We start from the raw sequence: 24967 nt of genomic DNA, 5'->3' as shown, positions 1-24967 counted from the left end.
CATGGGGGGGGGGGGGGCGCCACTGTCGTTTCTTGCACACAGCGCTAAAATGCCTAGTTACGGCACTGGCAGGAGGCTATCCTGAAGTCTGTATATACACACTCAGGAATTATACTGAGACCGGCTATTGCTTCAGCATGGATGTGCAGTGCTGCAGCTGCGTGGTCAGATTCCCTGTCGGAAAACATTGATACCCTAGATAGGGACACTATATTGCTAACCGTAGAGCATATTAAAGACGCTGTCTTATACATGAGAGATGCACAGAGGGATATTTGCCGGCTGGCATCTAAAATAAACACAATGTCCATTTCTGCCAGGAGAGGATTGTGGACTCGGCAGTGGACAGGAGATGCAGATTCTAAAAGGCACATGGAAGTTTTGCCTTACAAGGGTGAGGAGTTGTTTGGGGATGGTCTCTCGGACCTCGTTTCCACAGCGACAGCTGGGAAGTCAGCATTTTTACCCCATCTTCCCTCACAGCCAAAGAAAGCACCGTATTATCAGGTACAGTCCTTTCGGCCCCAGAAAGGCAAGCGGGTTAGAGGCGCGTCCTTTCTGCCCAGAGGCAGAGGTAGAGGGAAAAAGCTGCAACATACAGCCAGTTCCCAGGAACAAAAGTCCTCCCCCGCTTCCTCTAAGTCCACCGCATGACGATGGGGCTCCACAGGCGGAGCCAGGTACGGTGGGGGCCCGTCTCAAGAACTTCAGCGACCAGTGGGCTCGCTCACGGGTGGATCCCTGGATTCTACAAGTAGTATCTCAGGGGTACAAGCTGGAATTCGAGACGTCGCCCCCTCGCCGTTTCCTCAAATCTGCCTTGCCGACAGCTCCCCCGGACAGGGAGGCAGTGCTGGAGGCGATTCACAAGCTGTTTTCTCAGCAGGTGATAATCAAGGTACCCCTCCTTCAACAAGGACGGGGTTACTATTCCACAATGTTTGTGGTACCGAAACCGGACGGTTCGGTGAGACCCATTTTAAATTTAAAATCCTTGAACACTTATATAAGAAGGTTCAAGTTCAAGATGGAATCACTCAGGGCGGTGATTGCAAGCCTGGACGAGGGGGATTACATGGTATCACTGGACATCAAGGATGCTTACCTGCATGTCCCCATTTACCCTCCTCACCAGGAGTACCTCAGATTTGTGGTACAGGACTGTCATTACCAATTCCAGACGTTGCCGTTTGGTCTGTCCACGGCACCGAGGGTATTTACCAAGGTAATGGCCGAAATGATGATATTCCTTCGAAAAAAGGGAGTTTTAATTATCCCGTACTTGGACGATCTCCTTATAAAGGCGAGGTCCAGGGAACAGTTGTTGATTGGAGTAGCACTTGCTCGGGAAGTGCTACAACAGCACGGCTGGATCCTGAATTTTCCAAAGTCGCAGCTGGTTCCTACAACGCGTCTACTGTTCCTGGGGATGGTTCTGGACACGGAACAGAAAAAAGTGTTTCTCCCGGAGGAGAAGGCCAAGGAGTTGTCATCTCTAGTCAGAGGCCTCCTAAAACCAAAACAGGTGTCGGTGCACCATTGCGCGCGAGTCCTGGGAAAGATGGTGGCTTCTTAGGAAGCAATTCCTTTGGGAAGGTTCCATGCAAGGATCTTTCAGTGGGATCTGTTGGACAAGTGGTCCGGATCGCATCTTCAGATGCATCGGCTGATTACCCTGTCTCCAAGGACCAGGGTGTCGCTGTTGTGGTGGCTGCAGAGTGCTCATCTTCTAGAGGGCCGCAGATTCGGCATACAGGACTGGGTCCTGGTGACCACGGATGCCAGCCTTCGAGGTTGGGGGGCAGTCACACAGGGAAGAAACTTCCAAGGACTATGGACGAGTCAGGAGACTTCCCTACACATAAATATTCTGGAACTAAGGGCCATTTACAATGCCCTAAGTCAGGCAAGACCCCTGCTTCAACACCAGCCGGTGCTGATCCAGTCAGACAACATCACGGCGGTCGCCCATGTAAACCGACAGGGCGGCACAAGAAGCAGGATGGCGATGGCAGAAGCCACAAGGATTCTCCGATGGGCGGAAAATCACGTGGTAGCACTGTCAGCAGTGTTCATTCTGGTGTGGACAACTGGGAAGCAGACTTCCTCAGCAGGCACGACCTCCACCCGGGAGAGTGGGGACTTCATCCAGAAGTCTTCAAGCTGATTGTAAATAACTGGGAACGGCCACAGGTGGACATGATGGCGTCCCGCCTCAACAAAAAGCTAAAAAGATATTGCGCCAGGTCAAGGGACCCTCAGGCGATAGCTGTGGACGCTCTAGTGACACCGTGGGTGTACCAGTCGGTTTATGTGTTCCCTCCTCTGCCTCTCATACCCAAGGTACTGAGAATAATAAGAAGGAGAGGAGTAAGAACTATACTTGTGGTTCCGGATTGGCCAAGAAGAGCTTGGTACCCAGAACTTCAAGAAATTATCTCAGAGGACCCATGGCCTCTGCCGCTCCGACAGGACCTGTTGCAGCAGGGACCCTGTCTGTTCCAAGACTTACCGCGGCTGCGTTTGACGGCATGGCGGTTGAACGCCGGATCCTGAAGGAAAAGGGCATTCCAGAGGAAGTCATCCCTACGCTGATTAAAGCTAGGAAGGAGGTGACCGCAAACCATTATCACCGCATATGGCTAAAATATGTTGCGTGGTGTGAGGCCAGAAGGGCCCCAACGGAGGAATTTCAGCTGGGTCGATTTCAATTTCTGCACTTCCTACAGTCAGGGGTGACTATGGGCCTCAAATTGGGTTCCATTAAGGTCCAGATTTCGGCTCTGTCGATTTTCTTCCAAAAAGAACTGGCTTCACTGCCTGAAGTTCAGACGTTTGTTAAAGGAGTGCTGCATATTCAGCCCCCTTTTGTGCCTCCAGTGGCACCTTGGGATCTCAACGTGGTGTTGAATTTCCTTAAGTCACATTGGTTTGAGCCACTTAAAACCGTGGAACTAAAATATCTCACGTGGAAAGTGGTCATGCTGTTGGCCTTGGCTTCGGCCAGGCGTGTGTCAGAATTGGCGGCTTTGTCATGTAAAAGCCCTTATCTGATTTTCCATATGGATAGGGCGGAATTGAGGACTCGTCCCCAATTTCTTCCTAAGGTGGTATCAGCTTTTCATTTGAACCAACCTATTGTGGTGCCTGCGGCTACTAAGGACTTGGAGGATTCCAAGTTGCTGGACGTAGTCAGAGCCCTGAAAATCTATGTTTCCAGGACGGCTGGAGTCAGGAAAACTGACTCGCTATTTATCCTGTATGCACCCAACAAGCTGGGTGCTCCTGCTTCAAAGCAGTCTATTGCACGCTGGATCTGTAGTACGATTCAACTTGCACATTCTGCGGCTGGACTGCCGCATCCTAAATCTGTAAAAGCCCATTCCACGAGGAAAGTGGGCTCTTCATGGGCGGCTGCCCGAGGGGTCTCGGCTTTACAACTTTGCCGAGCTGCTACTTGGTCGGGTTCAAACACATTTGCTAAATTCTACAAGTTTGATACCCTGGCTGAGGAGGACCTTGAGTTTGCTCATTCGGTGCTGCAGAGTCATCCACACTCTCCCGCCTGTTTGGGAGCTTTGGTATAATCCCTATGGTCCTTAAGGAGTCCCCAGCATCCACTAGGACGTCAGGGAAAATAAGAATTTACTCACCGGTAATTCTATTTCTCGTAGTCCATAGTGGATGCTGGGCGCCCATCCCAAGTGCGGATTGTCTGCAATACTTGTATATAGTTATTGCCTAACTAAAGGGTTATTGTTTGGAGCCATCTGTTTGAGAGGCTCAGTTGTTATTCATACTGTTCACTGGGTATAGTATCACGAGTTGTACGGTGTGATTGGTGTGGCTGGTATGAGTCTTACCCGGGATTCCAAAATCCTTTCCTTATTGTGTCAGCTCTTCCGGGCACAGTTTCCTAACTGAGGTCTGGAGGAGGGGCATAGAGGGAGGAGCCAGTGCACACCAGGTAGTCCTAAATCTTTCTTAGTTGTGCCCAGTCTCCTGCGGAGCCGCTATTCCCCATGGTCCTTACGGAGTCCCCAGCATCCACTACGGACTACGAGAAATAGAATTACCGGTGAGTAAATTCTTATTATATCTATATATCTATATTCCCTCCAATGGCGGCACTCAGGTCTTGTAAATAATGACAACAGGACACGGCTCTGATCGGCAACGTTTCAGCGCTTTTATCAAGCCACATAAAAGCACTGTGAGCACACTGAATGAGCCGAAACTCACATTGTAGCATACTGAATGAGCCGAAATTCACATTGCAGCACACTGAATGAGCTGAAATTCACATTGTAGCACACTGAATGAGCCGAAATTCACATTGTAGCACACTGAATGAGCCGAAATTCACATTGTAGCACACTGAATGAGCCGAAATTCACATTATAGCACACTGAATGAGCCGAAATTCACATTATAGCACACTGAATGAGCCGAAATTCACATTATAGCACACTGAATGAGCCGAAATTCACATTATAGCACACTGAATGAGCTGAAATTCATATTGTAGCACACTGAATGAGCCGACAGTCACATTGTAGCACACTGAATGAGCCGAAATTCACATTGTAGCACACTAAATGAGCCGACAGTCACATTGTAGCACACTGAATGAGCCGACAGTCACATTGTAGCACACTGAATGAGCCGAAACTCACATTGTAGCACACTGAATGAGCCAAAATTCACATTATAGCACGCTGAATGAGCTGAAATTGTGACAGCAGGGACAGCCAGAGTGACGACAGGGACAGCCAGAGTGACGACAGGGACAGCCAGAGTGACGACAGGGACAGCCAGAGAGACGACAGGGAGGCATTCTGGCGGGCGGGATGCTGCTGTCGGGATTGTGACAGCTGGCATCCCACCCAAACGGTAAACCATACGGAACCTATATATATATATATATATATATATATATATATATATATATATATATATATATATATAGTACAATTTTGTGTACCCCTTATATGTTTTTGTTAACCATACCCCCACCCCTTATATCCATTGTGCCTATCACCCCCTCCCCCCCCCCCCCCCCCCCCTCTCCCTTTCTTTTATATAAATTATACCTAACAACCCTAATTTAGTTTAATGTCATGGTGCCATACACGATTTTCACTTACATAAATTTGATGACTGTGGCAGGGGGGACTTTTTGTCCTAGAAGTGCGGTTCCAATGCAGCACTCCATCGCTCCTCTCTGCACACAGAGCTTGCAGGGGCAGGAGGTGGAGCTGGCCGGGGTCAGGCAGATACAAGGGAACCTGGAGAAGGTGGGCGGCCGCCAGCAGCTTGTGGAAAACGATGGGCGACTGAGGGAGCATGCAAGGCTGGGGGCAGTGACCAGACCTCCCTGCCTGCGGCTTTGAGAGGGGGCGCTGCAGGACGGGAAGGGAGAAAACGATGCTTCTGCTGCTTGTCTGGCCAGACGAGAGACACAGCAGCATCGCGCAGCAGGCCGACTGTCAGCCTCTGACAGTCAATAAGGGTGGCCCGGCCGCAAATGCTTTAAGTGTACGTAGCCTTGCTGACTTCTTTCATTGCGGCGGGGTGAGCGGGAGCCGCAGCTGTTGACTGGCGGTTGTGTCCAGTCTGGGGTCCGTCAGCAGAGGGTGGCAAACGCAATTCAACCTGGCCGGTGGGGAGGGTGACTGACAGTGGTGGCTGCGGCTGGCCAGACCCGCGCCGCGGCAGCCACTAGAATAATTTTTAAGTAAAACTGGTTCAGCAGGAGCTTGCCGCCCTCTAGTGGCCGGCGCCCATAGGCAGCTTCCTAAAGCTGCCTAATGGTAGCGCCATCCCTGATCGTATGCACATACAATGCATCGTAGGATGGTGCATACGATCAGCATCCTTTTAAATTACATTTTTTTTCAGTGATCACGTGCTTAGGTGAGGCATACGATCTTACTATAGATCATATGCCTCATCGTATGTAAAAAACAAAATCGTGTGCCAGGGGCTCCCAGGGGTATTGAAGGGAAATCAGCTGTGGAATCGGATCTTATGCTGGTTGTACTAATGTATGGCCAGCCAGTAACGCACGGAGGGGGGTTCTGGTTGCACAGAACCCCCACCCTCGATGAACTGAATTTGCTTTTTAGAGACTGAGACAGCTGTGTTTCCGTCTCAAGAAAAGCTGCGACCGCATTCGCAGCTACCGCTGCAGGGAGCTCTTGCCAGCAGTCTCCCTACACAGCGTCGGTCAGTGAGAGGGAGCTGCTGCTCCATATGTGTTCCTCACTGTGTCCTCTGCAGCTTCCGGGTACTGTATGTGTGCACTGTATTTATTTGTTTTAAAGTGTGTTGTGTTATGCATGTGCAGTCTGTGTTTGTGAATCTTTTTATATATATATATATATATATATATATATATGTGTGTGTGTGTGTGTATATATATATATATATATATATATGTATGTATGTATGTATGTGTGTATGTATATATATATATATATATATATATACACACTGCTCAAAAAAAGAAAGGGAACACTAAAATAACACATCCTAGATCTGAATGAATGAAATATTCTTATTAAATACTTTGTTCTTTACATAGTTGAATGTGATGACAACAAAATCACACAAAAATTATCAATGGAAATCAAATTTATTAACCCATGGAGGTCTGGATTTGGAGTCACCCTCAAAATTAAAGTGGAAAAACACACAACATGCTGATCCAACTTTGATGTAATGTCCTTAAAACAAGTCAAAATGAGGCTCAGTAGTGTGTGTGGCCTGCACGTGCCTGAATGACCTCCCTACAATGCCTGGGCATGCTCCTGATGAGGTGGCGGATGGTCTCCTGAGGGATCTCCTCCCAGACCTGGACTAAAGCATCCGCCAACTCCCGTACAGTCTGTGGTGCAACGTAGCGTTGGTGGATGGAGCGAGACATGATGTCCCAGATGTGCTCAATTGGATTCAGGTCTGGGGAACGGGCGGGCCAGTCCATAGCATCAATGCCTTCATCTTGCCGGAACTACTGACACACTCCAGCCACATGAGGTCTAGCATTGTCTTGCATTAGGAGGAACCCAGGGCCAACCGCACCAGCATATGGTCTCACAAGGGGTCTGAGGATCTCATCTCGGTACCTAATGGCAGTCAGGCTACCTCTGGCGAGCACATGGAGGGCTGTGCGGCCCCCCAAAGAAATGCCACCCCACACCATTACTGACCCACTGCCAAACCGGTCATGCTGGAGGATGTTGCAGGCAGCAGAACGTTCTCCTTGGCGTCTCCAGACTCTGTCACGTCTGTCACATGTGCTCAGTGAGAACCTGCTTTTATCTGTGAAGAGCACAGGGTGCCAGTGACGAATTTGCCAATCTTGGTGTTCTCTGGCAAATGCCAAACGTCCTGCACGGTGTTAAGCTGTAAGCACAACCCCCACCTGTGGACGTTGGGCCCTCATACCACCCTCATGGAGTCTGTTTCTGATCGTTTGAGTAGACACATGCACATTTCTCTGACGTCCTAGTGGATGCTGGGTACTCCGTAAGGACCATGGGGAATAGACGGGCTCCGCAGGAGACTGGGCACTCTTTAAAGAAAGATTAGGTACTACATCTGGTGTGCACTGGCTCCTCCCTCTATGCCCCTCCTCCAGACCTCAGTTAGAATCTGTGCCCGGCCAGAGCTGGATGCACTTAGTGGGCTCTCCTGAGTTCACTATAAAGAAAGTATTTGTTAGGTTTTTTATTTTCAGTGAGATCTGCTGGCAACAGACTCACTGCTACGTGGGACTTAGGGGAGAGAAGCAAACCTACCTGCTTGCAGCTAGCTTGTGCTTCTAAGGCTACTGGACACCATTAGCTCCAGAGGGATCGAACACAGGGCCCGACCTCGATCGTCCGTTCCCGGAGCCGCGCCGCCGTCCCCCTTGCAGAGCCAGAAGACGGAAGATACCGGAGAAAATCGGCGGCTGAAGACTCCGGTCTTCAATAAGGTAGCGCACAGCACTGCAGCTGTGCGCCATTGCTCCCACAGCACACCACACGCTCCGGTCACTGGTGGGTGCAGGGCGCTGGGGGGGGGGGCGCCCTGGGCTGCAATTAGTATACCTTAAGGTGGCAAACTGCACATAATACAGTTCTAAACTGTATATGTGCCTAATCCCCCGCCATAATTTTCATTAAAAAAACGGGAGAAGCCCGCCGCTGAAGGGGCGGGGCTATCTTCCTCAGCACAGCCAGCGCCATTTTCTCTTCACAGCTCCGCTGGAAGGACGCTCCCCAGGCTCTCCCCTGCAGTATACACTACAGAAAGGGTAAAAAAGAGAGGGGGGGGGCACATAAATTTAGGCGCATATTGTGATATAAGCAGCTATTGGGGGAAAATTCACTTGTGTATAGTGTATATCCCTCTGTTATATAGCGCTCTGGTGTGTGCTGGCATACTCTCTCTCTGTCTCCCCAAAGGACTTTGTGGGGTCCTGTCCTCAGTCAGAGCATTCCCTGTGTGTGTGTGCGGTGTCGGTACGGCTGTGTCGACATGTTTGATGAGGACGCTTACGTGGAGGCGGAGCAGGTGCCGATAAGTGTGATGTCGCCCCCTGCGGGGCCGACACCTGAGTGGATGGATATGTGGAAGGTATTAACCGACAGTGTCAACTCCTTGCATAAAAGGTTCGATGACGCAGCTTTGGGACAGCCGGCATCTCAGCCCGCGCCTGCCCAGGCATCTCAGAGGCCATCAGGGGCTCAAAAACGCCCGCTACCTCAGATGGCAGACACAGATGTCGACACGGAGTCTGACTCCAGTGTCGACGAGGATGAGACAAATGCACAATCCACAAGGGCCATCCGATGCATGATTACGGCAATGAAAAATGTGTTGCACATTTCTGGCATTAACCCGGTTACCACAAAAAAGGGTATTATGTTTGGGGAGAAAAAGCAGCCAGTGACTTTTCCCCCATCTGATGAGTTAAATGAATTGTGTGAAGAAGCGTGGGGTTCCGCAGATAAGAAACTAGTGATTTCTAAGCGGTTACTAATGGCGTACCCTTTCCCGCCAACGGATAGGTTACGCTGGGAGACATCCCCTAAGGTGGACAAGGCGCTCACACGCTTATCAAAAAAGGTGGCACTGCCTTCTCAGGATACGGCCGCCTTAAAGGAGCCTGCAGATAGAAAGCAGGAGGCTATCCTGAAGTCTGTGTATACACACTCAGGTACTATACTAAGACCTGCTATTGCTTCAGCATGGATGTGTAGTGCTGCAGCCGCATGGTCTGATTCCCTGTCTGATAACATTGATTCCCTTGACAGGGACACTATTTTGCTAACCATAGAGCATATTAAAGACGTAGTCTTATATATGAGGGATGCACAGAGGGACATTTGCCGGCTGGCATCTAGAATTAATGCAATGTCCATTTCTGCCAGGAGAGTATTATGGACTCGGCAGTGGACAGGTGATGCTGATTCTAAAAGGCACATGGAAGTTTTGCCTTATAAGGGTGAGGAATTGTTTGGGGACGGTCTCTCGGACCTCGTATCCACAGCGACAGCTGGGAAGTCGACTTTTTTACCTCAGGTTCCCTCACAACCTAAGAAAGCACCGTATTATCAAGTACAGTCCTTTCGGCCTCAGAAAGGCAAGCGGGTTAGAGGCGCGTCCTTTCTGCCCAGAGGCAGGGGTAGAGGGAAAAAGCTGCACCAGACAGCCAGTTCCCAGGAACAAAAATCCTCCCCTGCTTCCACTAAGTCCACCGCTTGATGCTGGGGCTCCACAGGTGGAGCCAGGTGCGGTGGGGGCCCGTCTCCGGAACTTCAGCGACCAGTGGGTTCGCTCACTCTCTCTGGGTTCTACAAGTGGTATCTCAGGGATACAAGCTGGAGTTCGAGACGTCTCCCCCTCGCCGTTACCTCAAATCAGCCTTGCCAGCTACTCCCCAGGACAGGGAGGTAGTACTGGCGGCAATTCACAAGCTGTACCTCCAGCAGGTGATAATCAAAGTTCCCCTCCTTCAACAGGGACGGGGTTACTATTCCACAATGTTTGTGGTACCGAAACCAGACGGTTCGGTGAGACCCATTCTAAATTTGAAATCCTTGAACACTTATATAAGAAAGTTCAAGTTCAAAATGGAATCGCTCAGGGCAGTTATTGCAAGCCTGGAAGAGGGGGATTATATGGTATCACTGGACATCAAGGATGCTTACCTACATGTCCCCATTTACCCACCTCACCAGGAGTACCTCCGTTTTGTGGTACAGGACTGCCATTACCAATTCCAGACGTTGCCGTTTGGTCTGTCCACGGCACCGAGGGTATTTACCAAGGTAATGGCCGAAATGATGATACTCCTTCGAAAGAAGGGAGTTATAATTATCCCGTACTTGGACGATCTCCTTATAAAGGCGAGGTCCATGGAGCAGTTGTTGGTCGGAGTAGCACTATCTCAGGAAGTGCTACAACAGCACGGCTGGATTCTGAATATCCCAAAGTCGCAGCTGGTTCCTACGACGCGTCTGCTGTTCTTGGGTATGATTCTGGACACAGAACAGAAGAAGGTGTTTCTCCCGGAGGAGAAGGCCACGGAGTTGTCATCTCTGGTTAGAGACCTCCTGAAACCAAAACAGGTGTCGGTGCATCACTGCACGCGAGTCCTGGGAAAGATGGTAGCTTCTTACGAAGCGATTCCCTTCGGCAGGTTCCATGCAAGGATCTTTCAGTGGGATCTGTTAGACAAGTGGTCCGGATCGCATCTTCAGATGCATCGGCTGATCACCCTGTCCCCGAGGGCCAGGGTGTCTCTGCTGTGGTGGCTGCAGAGTGCTCATCTTCTCGAGGGCCGCAAATTCGGCATACAGGACTGGGTCCTGGTGACCACGGATGCAAGCCTCCGAGGTTGGGGGGCAGTCACTCAGGGAAGAAACTTCCAAGGACAATGGTCGAGTCAGGAGGCTTCCCTACACATAAATATTCTGGAACTAAGGGCCATTTACAATGCCCTAAGTCAGGCAAAACCCCTGCTTCAAAACCAGCCGGTGCTGATTCAGTCAGACAACATCACGGCGGTCGCCCATGTAAACCGACAGGGCGGCACAAGAAGCAGGATGACGATGGCAGAAGCCACAAGGATTCTCCGATGGGCGGAAAATCACGTGATAGCACTGTCAGCAGTGTTCATTCCGGGAGTGGACAACTGGGAAGCAGACTTCCTCAGCAGGCACGACCTCCACCCGGGAGAGTGGGGACTTCATCCAGAAGTCTTCCAGCTGATTGTAAATCGTTGGGAAAGGCCACAGGTGGACATGATGGCGTCCCGCCTCAACAAAAAGCTAAAAAGATATTGCGCCAGGTCAAGGGACCCTCAGGCGATAGCTGTGGACGCTCTAGTGACACCGTGGGTGTACCAGTCGGTTTATGTGTTCCCTCCTCTTCCTCTCATACCAAAGGTACTGAGGATAATAAGAAAGAGAGGTGTAAGAACTATACTCATCGTTCCGGATTGGCCAAGAAGGACTTGGTACCCGGAACTACAAGAAATGATCTCAGAGGACCCATGGCCTCTGCCGCTCGGACAGGACCTGCTGCAGCAGGGGCCCTGTCTGTTCCAAGACTTACCGCGGCTGCGTTTGACGGCATGGCGGTTGAACGCCGGATCCTGATGGAAAAGGGCATTCCTGTTGAAGTCATTCCTACGCTGATAAAAGCTAGGAAGGATGTGACAGCAAAACATTATTACCGCATATGGCGAAAATATGTTGCTTGGTGTGAGGCTATGAAGGCCCCAACAGAGGAATGTCAGCTGGGTCGATTTCTGCACTTCCTACAGTCAGGAGTGACTATGGGCCTAAAATTGGGATCCATTAAAGTCCAGATTTCGGCCCTGTCTATTTTCTTTCAAAAAGAACTGGCTTCACTGCCTGAAGTTCAGACGTTTGTTAAGGGAGTGCTGCATATTCAGCCCCCTTTTGTGCCTCCAGTGGCACCTTGGGATCTCAACGTTGTGTTGGATTTCCTGGAATCACATTGGTTTGAGCCACTTAAGACCGTGGAGTTGAAGTATCTCACGTGGAAAGTGGTCATGCTTTTGGCCTTGGCTTCGGCTAGGCGTGTGTCAGAATTGGCGGCTTTGTCATGTAAAAGCACCTACCTGATCTTCCATATGGACAGGGCAGAATTGAGGACTCGTCCCCAATTTCTCCCTAAGGTGGTATCAGCGTTTCATTTGAACCAACCTATTGTGGTGCCTGCGGCTACTCGGGACTTGGAGGCTTCCAAGTTGCTGGATGTAGTCCGGGCCCTGAAAATCTATGTTTCCAGGACGGCTAGGGTCAGAAAAACTGACTCGCTGTTTATCCTGCATGCACCCAACAAGCTGGGTGCTCCTGCTTCTAAGCAGACTATTGCTCGCTGGATCTGTAGCACGATTCAACTTGCACATTCTGCGGCTGGACTGCCGCATCCTAAATCAGTCAAAGCCCATTCCACGAGGAAGGTGGGCTCTTCTTGGGCGGCTGCCCGAGGGGTCTCGGCTTTACAACTTTGACGAGCTGCTACCTGGTCGGGATCAAGCACATTTGCAAAATTCTACAAGTTTGATACCCTGGCTGAGGAGGACCTTGAGTTTGCTCATTCGGTGCTGCAGAGTCATCCGCACTCTCCCGCCCAATTGGGAGCTTTGGTATAATCCCCATGGTCTTTACGGAGTACCCAGCATCCACTAGGACGTCAGAGAAAATAAGAATTTACTCACCGGTAATTCTATTTCTCGTAGTCCGTAGTGGATGCTGGGAGCCCGTCCCAAGTGCGGACTTCTGCAATACTTGTATATAGTTATTGCTTAACTATAGGGTTTTTGTTCTGAGCCATCTGTTTAATGAGGCTCAGCTGTTGTTCATACTGTTAACTGGGTATAGTTATCACGAGTTGTACGGTGTGATTGGTGTGGCTGGTATGAGTCTTACCCTGGATCCAAATCCTTTCCTAGTAATGTCAGCTCTTCCGGGCACAGTTTCCCTAATTGAGGTCTGGAGGAGGGGCATAGAGGGAGGAGCCAGTGCACACCAGATGTAGTACCTAATCTTTCTTTAAAGAGTGCCCAGTCTCCTGCCGAGCCCGTCTATTCCCCATGGTCCTTACGGAGTACCCAGCATCCACTACGGACTACGAGAAATAGAATTACCGGTGAGTAAATTCTTATTTTGTGGCTTGCTGGAGGTCATTTTGCAGGGTTCTGGCAGTGCTCCTCCTGTTCCTCCTTGCACAAAGGCGGTGGTAGCGGTCCTACTGCTGGGTTGTTGCCTTCCTACGGCCTCCTCCACGTCTCCTGATGTACTGGCCTGTCTCCTGGTAGCGCCTCCATGCTCAGGACACTACGCTGACAGACACAGCAAACCTTCTTGCCAGAGCTCGCATTGATGTGCCATCCTGGATGAGCTGCACTACCTGAGCCACTTGTGTGGGTTGTAGGGAGGTCATACAGGCACGTGCAGGCCACACACACTACTGAGCCTCATTTTGACTTGTTTTAAGGACATTACATAAAAGTTGGATCAGCATGTAGTGTGTTTTTCCACTTTAATTTTGAGGGTGACTCCAAATCCAGACCTCCATGGGTTAATAAATTTGATTTCCATTGATAATTTTTGTGTGATTTTGTTGTCAGCACATTCAACTATGTAAAGAACAAAGTATTTAATAAGAATATTTCATGCATTCAGATCTAGGATGTGCTATTTTAGTGTTCCCTTTATTTTTTTGAGCACTGTATATAAAAGGAGATTTATGGTAAGACTTACCATTGTCAAATCTCTTTCTGCGAGGTACACTGGATTCCACAGGAAATAACATTGGGGTGTACAGTTGGATCTTGATCCGAGGCACCAACAGGCTAAAGCTTTGACTGTTCCCAGGATGCACTGCACCGCCTCCTCTATATCCCCACCTCCAGGCACTGGAGCTCAGTTCTGTTAACCAGTCCAGTGCAGTAGCAGATAAAAGAGACGACAGTAGTTAGTTGCCACAGATAACCACATTCTCACGACAGGAGAAGGGACCAGCGGCTAATGACATACAAACCCAAAGAAGCTAAGTGTGTCAGGGCGGGCACCCTGTGGAATCCAGTGTACCTTGCAGAAAGAGATGTAACAATGGTAAGTCTTACCATAAATCTACTTTTCTGCAGCGGGGTACACTGGTATTCCACAGGGAATAACATCGGGGATGCCCTAAAGCAGTTCCTCATGGGAGGGGACGCACTGTAGTGGGCACAAGAACCCGGCGTCCAAAGGATGCATTCTGGGAGGCGGAAGTATCAAAGGCATAGCACCTGATGAACGTTTTCACTGAGGACCATGTAGCCGCCTTACACAATTGTTCTAGGGACGCGCCAAGAAGGTCCAACAGACCGAGTAGAATGGGCCCTGATAGTAGCAGGAGCTGGAAGTCCAGCCTATACATAAGCTTGTGCAATCACCATTCTAATCCATCTGACCAAGGTTTGCTTATTCGCAGGCCAGCCACGTTTGTGAAAACCAAAAAGGACAAATAGAGAATCAGATCTCCTAAGAGAGGCGGTTCTCTTCATTTATAAGGCACCCAAGTCTGAAACCCTTTTAGCAGAGGCAATAGCCAGCAAAAATAAGACCTTAAGTGTAAGCCACTTAAGGTCCACAGACTCGAGGTTCAAACGGAGACTCTTGTAGGGCATCCAGAACAACCGACAAATCCCAAGGAGCCACAGGAGGAACATAGGGAGGTTGAATCCGTAAAACACCCTGAGTGAAAGTATGAACATCAGGCAGAGTCGCAATTTTTCTCTGAAACCATACCGACAAGGCCGAAATATGAACTTTGAGGGAGGCCAGATGAAGGCCTAAGTCCAGGCCCTGTTGCAGAAAAGCCAAAAATTTGGCAGTACTGAACTTGTACGCATCGTAATTCTTAGCCGCAAACAAGGTGAGGTAAGAATTCCAGACCCTATAATAAATCCGAGCCAAAGCCGTTTACGGGCTTTCAACATAGTTTGAATGAATGCCTCAGAAAATCCCTTGGCCCTCAGAACTGAAGCTTCAAGAGACATGCCGTCAAAGCCAGTCGGGACAGATCCTGGTAGACACAAGGGCCCTGAACAAGGAGGTCTGGGCACTGTGGAAGTAGAAGAGGATGCTCTATTGACAGACCTTGCAGGTCTGAGAACCAGTGCCGTCTGGGCCACTCTGGAGCGATTAGAAGTAGTAATCCTCCTTCTTGCTTGAACTTCCTTATTACCCTGGGCAGGAGTCACACTGGAGGGAACACGTATGGCAGCTGAAAGTTCCATGGAATTGCCAGGACGTCCACGAACGCTGCTTGAGGATCCCTTGTCCTTGCTCCGAAGACCGGAACCTAGTGATTGTGTCGAGACGCCATCTGGTAGGCCCCACTTGTCCACTAGGAGTTGAAGGACTTCCGGATGAAGGCTCCACTCTCTGACATGTACGTCCTGACGACTGAGGAAGTCCGCTTCCCACTTGAGGACACCCGGAATGAACACTGCCGATATGGCTGGCAGATGGTGTTCTGCCCATAGAAGAATCCTTGACACTTCCATCATTGCCATGCGGCTTCGAGTGCCGCCTTGATGATTTAGCGACCATGGTGGCGTTGTCTGACTGTACTTGAACAGGCCTGTTCTGTGCCAGAGGCAAGGCTAGTGTCAAAGCATTGAACACTGCCCGCAACTCCAGAATGTTTATCAGAAGGAGATTCCTCCCTGTTCCACCGACCCTGAAGAGAGTTTGCTCCAACACTGCGCCCCAACCCCACAGACTGGCATCCGTAGTTAGGAGGTCCCAGATGGAGATCCAGAAGGGATGACCCCTGCTCAATCGTCGGTCCTGGAGCCACCAGCTCAGAGACAGACAAACTTCCGGAGTCAAGGAAATCATGTGCGACCTGATCCGGTGAGGCAGGCCATTCCACTTGGAAAGGATTAACTGCTGCAGAGGGCGAGAATGAAATTGAGCGTACTCTACCATGTTGAAAGCCGACACCATGAGGCCTAGTACTTGCATTGCCGAGTGTATCGACACACGAAGGTGAGAGAGGAAGCATCGTATCCTGTCCTGAAGTTTCAGGACCTTCTCTGGAGACAAGAACAACCGTTGGTTGCGTGTGTCCAGTAAAACCCCCAGGTGTACCATGCTCTGAGCAGGAACCAGCGAGGATTTCTTCCAGTTGATGAGCCACCCGTGGGCTTGCAGGAATTGGACCATCAGTTCCAGATGACGGATGGAGAACCTCTGGGTAGTTCCTCAGGATCAACAAGTCATCCAGATACAGCAGGATCCTGATATCCTGACGGCGGAGAAGGGCCGTCATGACCGCCATGACCTTGGTGAAAATTTGTGGAGCCGTGGTCAGTACAAAAGGCAAGGCCTGGAATTGATAATGTAGGTTGTCAATAGCAAACCGCAGATATTGCTGATGCGACATGGCAATAGGTATATGTAGGTAAGCATCCTGTATGTCCAGGGATACCATATAGTCTTTGGCCTCCAAGGCCAGAACAGTAGAGCAAAGAGTTTCCATATGGAATTTGGATACCTTCACAAATTTATTCAGACTTGAAGCTGAGAATGGGCCGTGAGGATCCATTCGGTTTCAGAACTAGGAACAGCGTTGAATAGTACCAACTGCCTCTCTGAGACAGAGGCATCGGCACTATCACTCCTGTGTCCAGGAGGGATTGTACCACCAAATGTAGAGTTTTTGCTTTCAACGGATCCGAAGGAATATTTGTCGAGCAAAACTGGCGAGGGGGACGTTTCTTGAAAGAGATGGCGTATCCATGAGTGATGACTTCCCTCACCCAGGAGTACGAAGTGGTCTGTAACCATACCTGGGCGAACCGCAGAAGTCGGCCTCCCACCCTGGGGTTCCCCAGGGGGAGGCCCGCCCCGTCATGCAGCAGGCTTGTCTGGTTTGGAAGCAGGCTGACGGGCAGCCCGGGAACGTTTAGGTTTGGGCTTAGAGGTTTTGGAAGTGTGAGCCTATTTCGGGTACGCCTGACCCTTTGCTTTACTTGTAGGTCGAAAGGAACGAAAGGTGTTACTTTTAGCCTTCGGAGCCGAAGGATTAGTACTCGGCAGACATGCAGTTTTAGCAGACCCTAAGTCAGCAACAATCTTGTTCAGATCTTCCCCAAAAATTATGTTTCCCTTAAAAGGGATCACCTCCAAGGTCTTTTGAGTCCAGATCCACAGACCAGGACCGCAACCACAGAATTTGGTGAGCCTGAATGGACGCAGTAGACGCTTTGGCTGCCAGGACACCGGCATCAGAGGCCGCCTCCTGAATGTAATGAGAGGCTGTGGTAATATATGAAAGACACTGTCTGGCATATCAGAAAAATTAGGAGGTGGCTCAGCTTCAACTTCTTGAACCCAGGCTTCAATAGCCTTTGCAGCCCAAGAAGCCGCTATAGTAGGTCTATGCACAGCACCCGCAAGAGAGTAAATAGACTTCAAGCAACCCTCCACACGCTTATCCGTCGGTTCCTTCAGTGAGGTGATGGTATTGACAGGCAGAGTAGATGACATCACCAGACGTGCGACATGCGAGTCTACCGGCAGCGGTGTTTCCCAATTTTTACTTAACTCTGCAGCGAGGGGGTAACGAGCTAGCATCTCTTTAGACAGGGAGAATTTCTTTCCTGGAGACTTAACGTATGTCAACTAAATGGTCAGAATGTGGCAAAACTAATTTAGTAACCTTCTGACGTTTGAACTTATCAGGCTTCTTAGACATATCTGGAGGTTCAGTTTCATCATTCATCTGAAGAATCAGTTTGATAGCCTCCAAGAGGTTAGGAACATCCACCTGTGTTGTAGATTCCCCATCTGAAGCATCTGCATCAGTGTTTGATGGATTATAGCACCAAGTGCCTATGCTGCGGCCTTCAAAGTCTTCTTTCTTGTCAGAAAAGCTCTTTCCAGGGCTGCCTATCACAGCCCTCCCTGTTAGCTGCCTGCACTGCAGGCACCAACTTACACACTGAGCTCCAGTGCCTGGAGGCGGGGATATAGAGGAGGCGGTGCAGTGCATCCTGGGAACAGTCAAAGCTTTAGCCTGTTGGTGCCTCGGATCAGGATCCAACTCTACACGCAGATGTTATTCCCTGTGGAATACCAGTGTACCCCGCTGCAGAAAATCAATTAACACTTCTTGAGAACTCCAAGGACAAGGAAACACATATAAAATGCAAGTTCATTTGGAATATCCAGCATGGTGGGGGGGCCTTGGACTGCAATAAATAAATCCAGCATGGTGTTAGGTAATTCCAAATCTAGCCCACATGATGAGAAATGGAAATATCAATAGACAGTCCTTTCCAATTCATTTCAGTGGGGTTTCATCTACATGTATTGCAAATTAAGCATTTTCAAAATGACAAAAATCTGTAACATTTGCCAGAATAAGAAATAAAATCACTGGCTCATAGATAAGATTTAAGACAAAGAATTGTTCCTTTTAACGTTTGTATGTTTTTTTTTTAAGTTACAAAATTGCCATTTAGGAGACCTATCCCAAAATCTAATTTTTTTAAATTCATAATTGTTGTTTGCAGTGTTTTAGTTGCATTAATTTTATATAGATATATATGGAGACATAAATAACATTATGCTTTCATGTAGTGATAAAAAAATAATAATAATAATGTTGAGATTAGACTAGCACTCAGGTATAGCCAGAATTCTGAGGGAAGAAGTATGCTGTCAGTGTACTGATGTTCTATATATACTGAATATTACCAATGAAATAAGGCAGCTTTTTTATAACGATTTACATTCTGGAATTTTCTAGTGACTGCTTTTTTTCGTCAGGTCAATGCACAAGGCGGAGTGATGTCAGAAGAAGATTTCAGCAACTACACTGTTTCTGTGGAGAAGCCTGTGCAAACTGTCTACCAAGGTAGCTGCAATGTTAAAAACATATATATATATATATATATATATATATATAAAAAAAAAGCTTATATTTACTTATGTAAAAGGAAAAAATATATATTTTGGTGATGTTATGATTTCTTCTAAAGACTAGCAGCCATGCAGGGCTGTTCCTCCCGATTCCCAGTACACATTTTCTTCCTCCTCAAGTTCCAATGATCCTCATGCCATGACTACAAGAAAAAGCACACTCTAATGTAGTACATAGAACAATTTCTGTACACTTTTCCAACCAGTCCCTAGAGACCATGAAAAATGTCCAATATTTTAGGGCAGGGCAAAGAGGGCATTTACTGTGGTTCACCACCTTCAGGGGGCATATTGGCAGAATCTTAGAGTTGACTGGTAGTGAAAGTACATATATTAGTAAAAAAATATCTCCATGCCAAGTGTGCCAAGTGTTAGTGTATTGTTAGTAGACGCAGAAACATAACATAGTGAAGAAAAATCACAAATACTTATTTCTTTACATATTTAAATGCACGCACATCCAATTTAAGAAAACAAAACATTTCAATACACTTTGACTGAGTGAATGGAGGCAGGCAAAGTGTATTGATATGCTTTGTTATCTTCACTATGTTATGTATTCTTTCCTTTTTTGTAAATGTTATTGCTTAGCAGAACTTATTTTACAAAGATAGCAGTTCAATCTAATATTGTGATGTATATTTCATACTGTACACATTGGGCCTAATTCAGTAAGGATTGTAAAATTCTGCTAATTAGCAGAATTTGCAATCCTTTTGTTAGCATGTTGGGGTCCGCCCATCGCTGGGCAAGGCCGCCCAGCATGCTGGCCGCTGCCTAACCCCCCCCCCCCCTCAACAAGAAGAAATTGTTGTAAGCACAAATTAAGAATGCCTCCTACTGGCGCCATGTTTCTGATCACGGCAGCTGTGTGTGACATCACGCAGCTGTCGCGATCACACCCCCGTTCATGCCACCCCGCCCCCGTTTTCCAGCCTCCGCCCCCGCAACTCTCCGTTTCCACCCTGGAAACGGAGCATTGCCGCCCCCCGCCCCGCAACCGCCTCTGCCTGATTGACAGGCAGAGGTGATCACATTTTCTCCGCCCTTCCCCCAGAAAATGCGGGCACATACGCAGGATCTTTATATCATTTTTTGTGGTTGGATACCACACTGAGATCCAACCTGAATTAGCCCCATTGAGCACAGAATTTCTTTGTAAACAATAGTTGCAGTTTTTCCTTCAGAGATTAACACAAAAAGATGCTTGGGTTACTAACTCGTAAGCAAGCCATGTAAAGCTGCGCATGGGAGAAGCAGCTGGTCCTGAGATATATGCCTGCAGCCCTGAACGTTTGCCCCTGTGACTTGTTGATCATTAGAGGTGTCGGAATGGGTGAGGCAAGGGGGCAGCTCGTCTCCCCCAAACATGCGAGGCGCCGGCCAATGTACACAGGAGGAGCGATGTGCGGTCAGTTTAAAGTCCGCACATTACAACCTGCATGCAGCGCAGGGACCAGGCAATGGCGCTTCCCCCCCCCAACTCCCAGCAGAGCAGTGCTGCGATTCGCAGGTGTTTAGGGGGCGTGGCCTAATGCAGTGGAGTGCCCGCCTCCATGAGACCTGTGACTGTGCTGCTGTGTAATCAGGACAGGTACAGCAGTGTCTCTCCCTCTCCATCTCGCTCCCTGTTCCACTCTCTCTCTCTCTCCCTAACACTCTTGCTACTTTCTCTCTTGCCCCCTAACACTCTCTCTCCTCTTGCTCCTCTCTCTCCTTGACATGGTCTCTCTCTCTACTTGGCACTATCCCTCTCTCTCCCTGACACTTAGTCTCTCTCTCTCCCTTTCTCTGACACTCTCCCTCTCTCTTCCCACCTCCTCCCCACCGTGGTGCCGACTACATTTCATTCCTGTAGTACCGCCTGCTCCTCCCTGGTGGCCCCACCCCCAGGGGCGTCAAATGAGGATCTGTTTTGCCCCCCCCCCCCCCCCCCCCAGCCTATAAATGTTCTGACGCCCCTGTTTATCATCATAGTGAAGCAGGCGCTTACAGGAAACTGCAGGCGCTTGAATTGAAAAGGAAAATTGTTGGGGATAAGGGGTATGCATGGTATAATCACAGTCTCACCTGCACCACATCTCGTTAAAATCTCTGCCACAATTAGGTTCCTCTGCAGTTCAGTCACTTTAAGTCGGGTTTTGTTGCATGACTTGGACAGAGTCAAGTTCTTCAGTAGCATGATCAGAACACCAACTTATTATATTTATATACATATAGTAATTTTGGACTGGAGGAGTCTGTACACTGCATGCGCCGAGTGTCAAACATCTGGTTTTTCCTTTATTGCTCCTTTCTGATGTCACATCGAGATCATACATACCCCAGTTTCTATCTAGGTCACTTAGCTATACAATAGTGAAAACGTGATCCAAAGTCATCCAGTAGTCTCCTCTTTAGCTGGCAGTGCTGTAGCTCTGGTCACTAGGGGACCCATGCGCTGTCCCAGAGTCTAGTGCACATGTGCAGGTCTCTGGGAAAATGGCGTGGCTGACATTTTTCCAGTGATTTCCTTACTACGCATGCGCAAAATGCTGGAAAGATTGCAGCGGTGCCATTTTCCTGGTGATTTCTGCAGTACTGCTGCTGCTGACGCCGGACTCCAGAGGGTAAGTATTGAAAAAATGGGTACAGGGTGTGCGGTGTGCATACACACACATATATATATATATTATAAGGGCACGGTCGTGCCCTTATATTAAGGCTGAATCGAACAAACGGAATTCTCCCATAGGGAACTTCTGAGATGGGGGCATGGTGTTTGAGGGGCTACAGCTCAAAAGTGATTGGACGTACTGAGCTGAAATTTGGCATGGGCGCGTAGAATCGTCACCCGGTGCTGCATGCCAAATTTCAGGGCAAAAAATATATATATATACACTGCTCAAAAAAATAAAGGGAACACTTAAACAACACAATGTAACTCCAAGTCAATCACACTTCTGTGAAATCAAACTGTCCACTTAGGAAGCAACACTGATTGACAATCAATTTCACATGCTGTTGTGCAAATGGAATAGACAACAGGTGGAAATTTTAAGCAATTTGCAAGACACCCCCAATAAAGGAGTTGTTCTGCAGGTGGTGACCACAGACCACTTCTCAGCTCCTATGCTTTCTGGCTAATGTTTTGGTCACTTTTGAAAGCTGGCGGTGCTTTCACTCTAGTGGTAGCATGAGACGGAGTCTACAACCCACACAAGTGGCTCAGGTAGTGCAGCTCATCCAGAATGGCACATCAATGCGAGCTGTGGCAAGAAGGTTTGCTGTGTCTGTCAGCGTAGTGTCCAGAGCATGGATACGCTACCAGGAGACAGGCCAGCACATCAGGAGATGTGGAGGAGGCCGTAGGAGGGCAACAACCCAGCAGCAGGACCGCTACCTCCGCCTTTGTGCAAGGAGAAACAGGAGGAGCACTGCCAGAGCCCTGCAAAATGACCTCCAGCAAGCCACAAATGTGCATGTGTCTACTCAAAAATCAGAAACAGACTCCATGAGGGTGGTATGAGGGCCAGACGTCCACAGGTGGGGGTTGTGCTTACAGCCCAACACCGTTTGGCATTTGCCAGAGAACACCAAGATTGGCAAATTCGCCACTGGCGCCCTGTGCTCTTCACAGATGAAAGCAGGTTCTCACTGAGCACATGTGACAGACGTCACAGAGTCTGGAGACGCCAAGGAGAACGTTCTGCTGCCTGCAACATCCTCCAGTATGACCGGTTTGGCAGTGGGTCAGTAATGGTGTGGGGTGGCATTTCTTTGGGGGGCCGCACAGCCATCCATGTGCTCACTAGAGGTAGCCTGACTGCCATTAGGTACCGAGATGAGATCCTCAGACCCCTTGTGAGACCATATGCTGGTGCGGTTGGCCCTGGGTTCCTCCTAATGCAAGACAATGCTAGACCTCATGTGGCTGGAGTGTGTCAGCAGTTCCTGCAAGACGAAGGCATTGATGCTATGGACTGGCCCACCCATTCCCCAGATCTGAATCCAATTGAGCACATCTGGGACATCATGTCTCGCTCCATCCACCAACGCCACGTTGCACCACAGACTGTCCAGGAGTTGGCGGATGCTTTAGTCCAGGTCTGGGAGGAGATACCTCAGGAGACCATCCGCCACCTCATCAGGAGCATGCCCAGGCGCTGTAGGGAGGTCATACAGGCACGTGGAGGCCACACACACTACTGAGCCTCATTTTGACTTGTTTTAAGGACATTACATCAAAGTTGGATCAGCCTGTAGTGTGTTTTTCCACTTTAATTTTGAGTGTGACTCCAAATCCAGACCTCCATGGGTTAATAAATTTGATTACCATTGATAATTTTTGTGTGATTTTGTTGTCAGCACATTCAACTATGTAAAGAACAAAGTATTTAATAAGAATATTTCATTCATTCAGATCTAGGATGTGTTATTTTAGTGTTCCCTTTATTTTTTTGAGCAGTATATATATATATATATATATATATATAGAGAGAGAGAGAGAGAGAGAGAGAGAGAGAGAGAGAGGGGGGGGGGGGGGGTGAACAATACAATGATGAAGACTGACTATTGCCATGCAAAATATAAAAGAAAATCTACAGAAGAGGTTGTATAAGGTGAATAGTAAGATTTTTTTTTACATATTACTAACTTCAGTTAATCGCATCTATAGTCTCATTCAGATATTCTGGCTGTCCAGTTCTAAGGACAAAACATCCAAAATGCCTCTCTCTGACACAGTCTTTGGAATCTACAGCCTCCTCATGATGTAAGCTTGATATATTCAGTACCTGTAATCTTCATATCTTTTGGCTCACTATTATGTGAGTAGGTGAAATGCTTTGAAACACTATGATTAGCATACTTCATAATCACATATTCCTGTGTTATTATGCATCCTCTATCGCCGTGTGACTTGCACATAGTACGCCGAATGAACATTCAAATTAATGAATAATATATTTTGTCTCACAAATCAGAAATCTCTATTTGGAAATCCTAAACACTTATACAACGGTTTGGCTTGTTTCTCAAAATCATATAAGGGCCTTTTTTAAAGTTAGTAACAAATCCAGCTACAGCTATAAGGTGCAAATTTGCAGCAGCGAATGTTGTGATGCAAGGGGTGCAGATGCAATTTTATAGAATGCATGGAAATTACTGCTTGTTTCTGAATGTGTGATTTACAGTTGATCTACGAGCTGCCCCTGCCATCTCTAAATCTGTCCACACATTTTGTATTTCCTCTCTCACAGTTGCACATCATTTTGTCAAGGTACAAAACTGCATTTTCTGGACCTCAGTTAGACTTAGGAGTACATTCAGCTAGAAGGTACAAAACCATGGGCCGGATATAATGACGCCCAAGATCGCAAGAGGTGCAAGATGCCGGACGATCTTGGACGTTTTTTTTAAAGGGGCAGTCACTTACAAGGCATGGTTTTGCCTTGTGATTGCCCCTTTAAAAAAAAACGTTTGAGATCGACCCGCATCTCTCACCTCTGGTGATTTCGGGCGGCATTACATCTGGCCCCATAACTGCATGTGATGGCAGTCTATGAAATGTCCACCTTTAGCAGTGGCGTGCGGTGAGGTCAGTGGCTGGTGAGGCACTACAGCCATAATGTCCACCGAGTCCCGCCGATGATCCCTACCGCCGCCGAGCCAATGCTCACTACTGCCCCTGAGCCGATGTCTACTACTGCCACCTTCCCTGATGCCCGCTACCCCCGCCACTAATGCATACCACCCCCACCAATGGATTACAAAATCACCCACCATCAAATACCCCGGCCCCCCACCACTTTTCGCATACGTTACCAGTCTGATGCCACCGCTGCCAATGACTGCAGCCTGCCTGTTCATCAAACTTGTGATGAGCAGGTGACTAATATATTGTACATTTTTATAAAATTAAAACTAGTCTTTGGGACTGGGGAGGGAGTAGTCATGAATGCAATTTTGTTGTACAG

General features: G+C 48.5%; 1 protein-coding gene across 2 annotated transcripts in view; it reads left to right on the top strand.

Annotated features, from left to right (window-relative positions):
- The window catches only part of GGT7 (gamma-glutamyltransferase 7), a 198515-nt gene that overhangs the window by 98202 nt on the left and 75346 nt on the right, over window positions 1-24967 (top strand). For both annotated transcript variants that reach the window (XM_063960245.1, XM_063960244.1), the window contains exon 8: window positions 18858-18945. In XM_063960245.1, coding sequence (XP_063816315.1) covers window positions 18858-18945 — 88 coding nt within the window. The remainder of the gene's footprint in view (window positions 1-18857; window positions 18946-24967) is intronic.

Source organism: Pseudophryne corroboree, chromosome 3 (genome assembly GCF_028390025.1).
Source record: "Pseudophryne corroboree isolate aPseCor3 chromosome 3, aPseCor3.hap2, whole genome shotgun sequence".
NCBI classification, from domain to species: domain Eukaryota; kingdom Metazoa; phylum Chordata; class Amphibia; order Anura; family Myobatrachidae; genus Pseudophryne; species Pseudophryne corroboree.
The sequence above is the reverse complement of the archived record's forward strand: the minus strand, read 5'-3'. Positions and strand labels throughout refer to the sequence as shown.